This window comes from Neopelma chrysocephalum, unplaced genomic scaffold (genome assembly GCF_003984885.1).
Source record: "Neopelma chrysocephalum unplaced genomic scaffold, ASM398488v2 Primary Assembly neopelma1_133941, whole genome shotgun sequence".
Taxonomy (NCBI): Eukaryota; Metazoa; Chordata; class Aves; order Passeriformes; family Pipridae; genus Neopelma; species Neopelma chrysocephalum.
In genome coordinates this window covers 1-9,674 of record NW_020931465.1, presented here as the reverse complement: position 1 = coordinate 9,674, position 9,674 = coordinate 1, and the positions used below count along the sequence as shown (strand labels likewise).

At 41.4% G+C, this 9,674-nt stretch overlaps 1 protein-coding gene across 1 annotated transcript; it reads left to right on the top strand.

Annotated features, from left to right (window-relative positions):
* The first annotated feature begins 6 nt into the window (after positions 1-6).
* On the top strand, positions 7-8,790 carry LOC113962254 (aldose reductase-like). Its single transcript, XM_027673033.1, has 9 exons — positions 7-126; positions 1,106-1,222; positions 1,926-2,003; positions 2,473-2,595; positions 5,503-5,609; positions 5,804-5,885; positions 6,884-6,967; positions 7,860-7,942; positions 8,286-8,790. Exons 2-9 carry the CDS (start codon positions 1,199-1,201, stop codon positions 8,326-8,328), a joined length of 624 nt encoding a protein of 207 aa, XP_027528834.1. The 5' UTR covers positions 7-126; positions 1,106-1,198; the 3' UTR covers positions 8,329-8,790.
* Positions 8,791-9,674: the final 884 nt, after the last annotated feature.

Below are 9,674 nucleotides of genomic sequence, written 5' to 3'. Positions count from 1 at the left end.
GATTCTGGCTATCGCCACTTTGACTGTGCCTATTTCTATCAGAATGAAAATGAAATAGGGAATGCAGTCAAGCAGAAGATCAAGGAGGGAGTAGTGAAACGGGAAGACCTCTTCATTGTCACTAAGGTACAAGGATGCAAGATTCCTTGGGCATTTAAATTTTCTTGCAGAAAACCCTTGCTCTACCTTGTAAAGTAACATAGGGACCTATTCCCTTCTCTTGCATTCACTTCATAGTTGTCTTGTTGTGTGTTTATAATTATTTGCAATTTGTACTCAGCTTTATCAGGAACCACTGACAACTTGGGATAGATAGCGTGGCTATTACTGATCTAATAATTTCCTTGCATTGATTATCCTGAAGGTTCATTTGTACACACCTAAGAAAGATCAGGAAAAGAAGGCAAGGCAGTTGTGTGGATTCATCAGACATTTGAAAACTGTGTCATGTACAAATCATAAGCCTGAAAGGGATTAGAAATCAAAGTATGGGAGTTGATTCTGAAGCATTTGATATGTATTTTCTTTGTTCCTTTATGTCATCCACTTGTCTCAGAAAAGCTCCTTACCAAAAAGAAGACTTCAGCTAATAAACTTGTGACTTGGGGTTTTCACCATCAAAGCCAGAAGAATTTAGGATAACTAAGCTTTTCCATATTAAGCTTTGTTTTTGTTAAATAACATGGTTTAATTTAATAACACTTGCAAGTTCTTCTACGTAAACAACTTGAACTTTGATTTCACATTGGCCACTGTTCTAGCTGTGGATAGTTAAAAGGGACAGAAGGAATGAGCTGCTCAATATTCAAAACTTAGACTGAAAAAGTAATTTTAACACAGCTTTGCTGTGTCAGATACACTTGCTGGAGTGTTACATTTATTTCTGACAATCTCTTTTCCTAAGTGGTAATACTGACTCCACCCTCATGACTGCTGGCCTTGTGGCACGTTTGTCCTACCTTCAGAGTAAAATGCTGGCATCCTCATCTTCAGCATGCACTGGAGAGGCAGTTATCCTCCCAGACCATCAAGGGAGAAGCTTCTGTCACCTGGTGAGGACTGTGGGAGCTGTAAAGTCACAGTCAGGCTTGGTTTCTTCCCACAGTTGTGGAACACGTTTCACGAGAAGCCCTTGGTTAAAGTGGCTTGCAAGAAGAGCCTTGCTGCACTGCAACTGGACTACCTTGACCTCTACCTGATGCACTACCCTATGGGATTCAAGGTAGTCCTGCCCTACATCCCTTTTCTCATTACCTGCCTGGAAACCTGGTGCATTCTTCATTATGTAACTGGGATATGCCACGGTTCGTTTGGCTCTGCCCTGAATCTGATGGTAGCAAGTATTTGGTCACTAAGTAGTGATATGTTTTAGCACATGGCTTTTCACACTTGTTGGAACAAGAGAGTCATAGGTATGAGAACTGCTAATGTGCCTGCTGGGTCTTCAGGGAAGCTGTAATGAACATGGGATGGTGCAGTTTGGGACTGTGACTTTCTGCTGGGCTTGGAACAGCATGAACATCTCAAGTTTTGGAGATGTTGGCTTGGTCTGGAGTAATCAACACTGAAAAATTAAGCACAGAAAAAACGTGCTTCTTCCCCCCCCCCCAGTCTACATCTGTGTAAAATAAATTAAAAAAGTAGGAAAGAGGTAGTGGGGGGGGTGTCTGTTCCTTTCTCTCTAGATCTGCCTAAGCCACATAATTGCTACTAATCCCCACACTCCTTGCATGCACAGGGGCTGATTTGGAAAAATATGGCCCTCATCCCAAAGAGACCACTAATGAATGTGCAATATTTTAGGTTATGCAATATGTTTAACTAACCTGCTAACTTGCTGCCTGTAGATGCAGTCCAAAGTGCTAGTTCCCAGTAGGAGATTCAACTCTTAAAAAGTCTATGTATTTTCTACCTTGAAATAACAGGCTGGTGAAGAGCTGCATCCTCTGGATGACAAGGGTATGAGTATCCCCAGTGATACAGATTTTCTTGACACATGGGAGGTAAGTTAATATTTGCTCTTGAGAGCAGATATCAGCACTAAAGCTGGGGCAGAGATCTGTGTGCACAGTGAAATTAAGGGATATGTTTGGGTATGGAGGATAGTGACAAAAAATTGTATTTTGACCAGATAGATGCTGCTACCTCTGGATTTGAGGAGCAAGAAAGAGATGTCTTTATTAGGGCTAAAGAGAAGGAAGCTATCAGCACTGTAGGTGCTGTCACTAAAATAATATTTGAATACACACAATGGTAAAACCACCTTACAGGTGAATCCAGGTGTGACTGTTAATTTAATGTGTGTTTAATACAGATAGGAATTTTTTTATTTTTAATTGAGGTACTGTTATCTAATCTAATGTGAGTTATTTGTACATTTGTCACTAGCTGGAGGGAAATCAAATAATGTGGTTTGGTTTGCCAGTAATATCACCACCTCATGCACACTCCTTTGTTGTCCTTACTCATTAGGCCATGGAAGAACTGGTGGATTGTGGTCTGGTGAAAGCCATTGGTATCTCCAACTTTAACCATGAGCAGATTGAAAGACTTTTGAGCAAGCCAGGACTGAAACACAAACCCGTAATGAACCAGGTGAGATTTTTGTTTCTGCTTATCAGCTAACCTTGGAGTATAGAATCATAGAATAATTAGGATTGAAGGTACCTTAAGGATCATGTGGTTTCAACCCTCCTGTCAAGGACAGGGAACTTTCGACTTAGCAGCATTCCTAAATGTGTTTAGAGTGTATGTGTGTGTGTTTGTACTTAGATAGATATATATTTAGAGTATTCCTAAATTCCTATAATATATAAATATAATATGCATTTCATATATGTAAAATCATGTATCGTGGCTAGGCTTCGTGAATGAAGACTTGGGAAGGACTCTACCCACGCTTGCTACAAGCACATAGCTGGTGGCTAAAAAGGCCAATGAGAGATAGTCTGGTTGCAAAAGGCACAGCAGAAAGACTCCTTAGGTGGTATCGACAAGACACGGTTCTTTCTACGTTGTCTTTTCTCCTCGAGAGTGATCCTGCGTGCTTTCTCAAAAGAAGCAGCAGCGTTACAAATGGAGTGTCTCCAGGCCTCCCAATTGGAGGCCAGAGTAGACCAGTGATGAAGATCAATGTGGTCGAGGCTGAGATGTTGTTTCAGGGAGTCCTTGTATCTCCTCTTTGGGGCTCCTCTCTTGTGGCAGCCAGTGGCAAGTTCACCATAAAGCAAGATCTTAGGGAGGCGGTGATCTTTCATCCTTGAGACATGTCCTGCCCAAGGCAGCTGTGTTCTCAGCAACATGGCCTCAATACTCATAACTGCTGCTTGTTCTAGAACAGACGTATTGGTCACATAATCTGACCAGTGGATGTTTAGGATTGTATGGAGACAGCGTTGATGGAAACGTTCTAAGAGTCGCAGGTGGTGGCGGTAGATGACCCATGATTCAGACCCCTATAAAAGAGTAGACAGCACAATGGCTCTGTAAACACTGATCTTTGTACTTTTCTTCAGGTGTTTATTTCGCCAAACTCTTCTATGAAGCTTTCCAAAGGCACTATATGCCTTTGCTAACCTGTTGTCTATCTCCCCGTCAATCTTACCATCCGAGGAGATGAGGCTGCCTAGGTAATTAAAGTATTGGACTGATTTGAGCTCTGATTCACCAGTGGTGATATGGGGATGATGGAAGACTTCAGGTTGATAGAAAACTTCTGTCTTCTTCAAGCTGACTTCCAGCCCAAAGAGCTCAGCAGCCTCAGCAAAGCAGGATGTTAAACGCTGCAGAGCTGCTTCTGTGTGGGCGACAAGGGCAGCATCATCAGCATAAAGCAGCTCCCGGACAAGATGGTTAAAGGTCTTAGTGTGGGCCTTCAGTCACCTTAGGTTGAATAGGCTTCCATCAGTATGATATTGGATGTAGATACCATCTTCTTCATCAAGGTCTGCCATGGCTCTTTGGAGCATCATGCTGAAAAAGATTGTGAATAGAGTTGGTGCAAGAATGTAACCTTGTTTCACACCATTCTTTATTAGAAAGGGCTCAGAAAGTGCATCGCCATATCTGATTGGCCGTGCTGATCCTCATGAAGTGAGATGATCATTTTAAGGAACTTGGAGGGACATCCTAAACGTTCCAAAATCTGCCACAGACCTTTCCTGCTCACAGTATCGAAAGCTTTGATGAGATCAACAAAGGTTACATAGTCTTTTGTTCTGTTCCCTACACTTCTCTTGCAGTTGTCTGAGAACAAATACCATGTCTGTGGTGCTCCTGTTGACTCTGAAACCACATTGGCTTTCAGGTAGAATTTCTTCTGCTATAGCGGGTATTAGTCTGTTCAAGAGTATTCTTGCAGGGATTTTACCAGCAATGAAGAGCAGAGTAATACCTCGGTAATTTGAACAGTCTGATTTATCTCCTTTCTTCTTATACAAGGTGATGATGACTGCGTCACGAAGGTCTGATGGTAGCTCGCCTAGTTCCCAACAGCACACCACGAACTTGTGAAATTTAGCAAGGAGTGCTTGGCCCCCATGCTTCCAGACTTCAGGTGGAATTCCATCAACTCCAGCTGCCTTGCCAGTTTTCACCTGCTGAATGGCCTTAAGAGTTTCTTCCATAGTAGGGGCAATATCCAATTCATTCTTCACTGGTTGTTGTGTGATGTACTGAATTGCTGAGTCTTGAACTACGCATACTGAAAAGAGTCTGAAACTGTTCAGACCATCAATTCATAATGGAAATTTTATCTGTGAGAAGCATTTGACCATCTGCACTGAGTAGAGGGCTTTGGACCTGGTATGTAGGTCCATATGCTGTTTTCAAAGCCTCATAGAATCCTCTGTAATGACCCATATCTGGTCATGTCACCATGCCTGGTGACTAAGCTATAGCATTTAGAAACAGCTGGGTATGTGCACAATGCCATGTAAAACAGCGTAGGCACAGCCCTGTGGTCATACTATGGCTTGTGGCAAGTTGAGCAGCATCCCTGAGTAGCTCCTGTTCTTTTCAGTTAAAGCACATCTTTCCCAAATGGCTGGTTGCAACAGGAACTTGCTTTTCTAGGTTAGCTCAGATCATCTCCCCAGGCTTCTACAAGTACCAGGGTAGACTTCTTGGGGCAAGGAGACATTGGGTGACTCTGAGCAGAAAATAAATTTCAGGTATTCTGAGCTGGCCCTCTGAAGATGCAATAACTGCTCTGCAGTAGTCCAGAAGGACTGATTTCCCAGATTCCTGACACGGAGAGCACTTTCACTCTTCTATATTATTTTTCACTGTCAGTGTGTAATGTGTAGCATGAGAAAGCTCTATTTTCTGTGCTAGGCCTCTAGATATTGCTGTGACATTAATAACTTCTTCATAAGATAAATTTGAATCATGATACTGAAAGTCAAGTCTTCACATTTTCTCTGAGCCAAGAGGAATTAAAATGTTATGGTTTGCATCCCAGTGCAGTTTGCGTCTTGATCAACCATGTTTCTGTGCTTGCAGATCGAATGCCATCCATACCTAACCCAGGAAAAGTTGATCAAGTACTGTAAATCCAAAGGGTTTGTTGTAACTGCCTACAGCCCCCTTGGTTCTCCCAACCGCCCATGGTAAGAAAGCATTGCAGTCTTCCTGTACACAGAACAGTGCAGTTGTGGCTGGAATCTTTGAGGCAAATTATGTAAAAAATGTAGATAAAATGAGAAAAGTGCTGTTGATTTGTTGCAGATTATGTCACACAATGTAAGGCTTCCTGCAGGGAAACTATGATCTTTCTACCATCAATATTCCTATTTTTGAACAGGGCTAAGCCAGGGGAGCCTACGCTGCTGGAGGATCCCAAGATTAAAGAGATTGCAGCTAGACATCATAAAAGCCCTGCCCAGGTAAGTGGGGTTGTCAGGGCAAAGTATTGCTCCCCCTCAGATGTTTTCAGGCTGATAGCCAGCCTCAGCAGATGTGCCTTCTTAGACATACAGTATAATGGGGCTGGACTGCATTTGACTCTTCCTTCTGCTCAAGTTCTTCACAGCATTCATGTAAATGATCAGTTATTTTCTAAGAGGCCTTGAGTATCAAGTTTTGGGGTAGACTGATCAGTGGTACATGCTTGGGTGTTCATCTTCCTAAACCTTTTATTCCTTTCTTCAGCTAAGTTAGCTAAGTTATTCTTCAGAGAAGTCTTGTAATTTGCAGACTTATTGAATTGCACCCTGTCTGCTCATGTTCACATACAATTATTGAAAGGTACTTGATTATTTAAGAATAAATTTTTTCTCTATTAGTTGCTACTCAGAGAAATGAGTGCAGAAAGTGCACTTCAAAAAAACACAGATGTTCACAAGCAATTAACAACAATAACATTTTAAAGACAGGCAGAGCAGGACAAAAGATTGTATGCAACAGTTCTCTTTTCGGTATGGGAATGGATGACATACACACTTTTAAATTCTAGAAATATGTTTTTTCTTTTATGGACTTCAAAAAGCTTAACATAGATGAGGTAATTACCTGTGAGTCCAAAATAATCCGCAGTATCATTATGCTCATTTGGTCTGAGCATCCATGTAATGCAAGCCAGAAGCATCCTCATTTTTCTCCCCCTGCTACTACCCTTACTGAAACCAAAACAAATCCTGGAAAAAACAAGATGCAGAAACAACATAGGCCAGAAACTATTAGAGTTTGCCAGTAGACTGGTAAATATGCATGCAAATTTTGGCATATCAAATTCCTGTGTGCAAATTGGTAGTCTTCCAAAGAGTGAATATGGTTGTAGAAAAAGAAATTGGTTTGTGCATTTAAAAAAAAGTAAGAACATAAAATGCACTCGAATAGACTTCTTTGTACCCCTGTGTTCATGCTCCTCCTTGTTCTTTCCTAGGTTCTGATCCGCTTTCTTATCCAAAGAGACCTCGTTGTCATTCCCAAGTCCGACAAACCGCAGCGTGTTCAGGAAAACATGAAGGTGAAGTTTCCATTGGGACTGCTGCTACCTTTTGTCATGCAGGATAGACACCCACACCCATAGCTCCCCCATGTTTCCAAGCAGCACCTAAGAGGCATTGGAAGGGGAGTGCAGAGCTGTGGAGACTGAGGCTTCATCAACTACGTAACAATCTGTGCTTTTTCTCTGGGGAAAAGCATTTGGTTCCTGCCAGGAGAGCAATGGGTTCCAACAGAGTTGTCTGAGCTCTGCTGTCCTGGAAGGGGAATCCCAGTTTTGGACTTGACCTGTGGGAAACACTTAGCAAGTCCTGCTTTAAGGTGTAAAGAAACAAGTTGTGAACACCAGACCTGTTACGGTTTATGTCTCACTTTGAGGCTGTGGTTCCTCTTGGCAGAGAAGTTCAGCTGGACATTGGCTTATAAGACCCAGCATCTTAAATGATACCTCTGTTACTTTTAATCCCTGCTGCTAGGTTTGGAGCTATTTCTCCTATGAACCACCAGCAAGAATTGCTAGATGATTGATTAGCTTGAGACAGCTCTTTGCAGTTGGTACCCAGTAGTCTTCTGTTGTAGCAGAAAATTTACCTCTAGTTCCAGGATTTGTGAGACATCAAGTAATCCATCCTGAACACCTGAAGTCTTCTATTGGTGCATTACAACACAAACTGCAGTGGTGTTGGCATTCAACCACCCAGAACTCTTAAGATATTCCTATAAACAGCATCTCAGAGAGAGAAGGACTATGTTGATTACTTCATGGATAAATTTTTATGTGGCTGAGAAATAAGAGTATTTCTTAACTATGCTTAATGTGTTCCTACCTCAAGTCATAAAAGCATGAAGCATGCACAGTAGCTAACTACTCATGAACCTAAGTAAAAAGACCTTTTTTTTTCTTTCCCTGGTAGGTGTTTGACTTTGAACTGTCTAAAAAGGAGATGGATGTCTTGCTCAGCTTTAACAGGAACTGGAGGGCAGTTCCAGTGGTTCAGTATGTTATTATTCTTATGATCTATTGGGCCTATTTCTGTCTGTATTTTCATCCCCTATATCTAGAAAACATACATGACCAAAATCATGGAGAGTTTGTACTTTAAACCCTGGACCCAGGTAATGAGGCATGTCTTGGAACTGACACCAGGAGGGGGATTCATTTGGAGTGCTCCTTTCAGCATGTTGGTGTTACATGTGCTTTCTCACAAGCTTGTGTTCAGTTTAATGACATCTGCAAAACTGAAGTACTTTGGAAGGGGGGGAGAAGGGAGGCTGCAATAGGGAAATACTGCCAAGCTACTTTCTGTGGTACTTAAATGACAAGTTCTTTCTCTTTTCAGAGCTGTCAATCACAAGGACTACCCATTTAAAGCAGAATATTAAATGCAAGCGGTTTCTGCAGGACCTCCATGTCAGTACTTCCAGATCAGAAGATGCACTCTGTAGCTTGATCTTGATTTCTTCTTCTGTACTTCACAATAATTATGAACAGTTTCTTTTCCTCCTTTTCTAGGAGGAGATCACTAGCTGATGCAAGAATGCATCAATAGGGCTGGGGTTTTTTTAACGATGGTTATCAGAAATCTGGTTTTGACTATTAGTGGAAAGACAATGTATTTTCTTTCCTTTTTTCCTTGTCTTCCTCAGTTAGAGACATGTCTAACAAAAAATCTGGTTACTTACCTTATTTTTTTTTATATGTCTGGTGTGGTCAGTCATTCTGGCTCGAGTCACTGTCAAGGAATGCTCTAATCACTTTGCTTTTTATATAGTTGGGATTTTTATAGAATGCATCTTTAATACTTTAAAATTTCATACCAATAAAGTTTATTAACAACAAAAGTTGATCAGTGTAGTGCTTAAATTGTTTCATACAGTTAGTTAGTCATGTTTCTCTAAAGCCTGGGGTTTTACAAATTTTAATACAGATAGAAATAAATTTCTATAATTCCTGTACAAAGACAGTACACATAGACCACTTTGTGGCTTAAGCATCAAACAGGATTGTGCTGTAGTTAGGACCTGAAGAACCAAGTTGCACCTCTTGCCTCATCTACCCCTTCCTCTGAATACCTATAAAATTGAACTCTCATGTGATTAGTGATGAAAGTTGAAGGCAGCATCACATCCAGTGATAACATACATTAAAATGCACCCAGCTGAACATAAGGGCTACCTCCAAAATCACATTGACTTGCACCAGGAGTCTCAAAGAGAAAATTAGATTTTGGCAACTCTGCTGGCAGTATCCAGAACAATATATTGAGACACAGGCTGGCTTTACCTAAGGAAAACACAGAAAAAGTTCTTAAAGAACACCAAAGGAAACCTTGAGGCAGACTCACATTTAGTTGCTTTAAAACATTTTTATATAGATATTGCTAGGCCAAAGCCAGGCTGTTTTGTGGCATTCTACATGCTGATAAGAGAAAATCTGGCTAGAATACAGAGCTGCAGGAAAGCAAACGACAATTTCGTTTTGTCTGAAAAATCATCACTTAAAAATGGCATTGAAATACCCAAAAAATCTTCTCAGCACTGCAAAGTCAGCCCCCAGGACTTGTCTTTGCTGAATTCTACCAGGAGGTGGTGCCTTCTGGTGGGAACAAAACATGGCCACGCTATTTGACAGCGTTTCCTAAAAATAAACCTGATTGCCCAGAGCACGCTTCCACGCTCTCAGAAAAGTCAGGGACCAGGAGCAAAAGAAACCCCCATCGGCAAGGGAA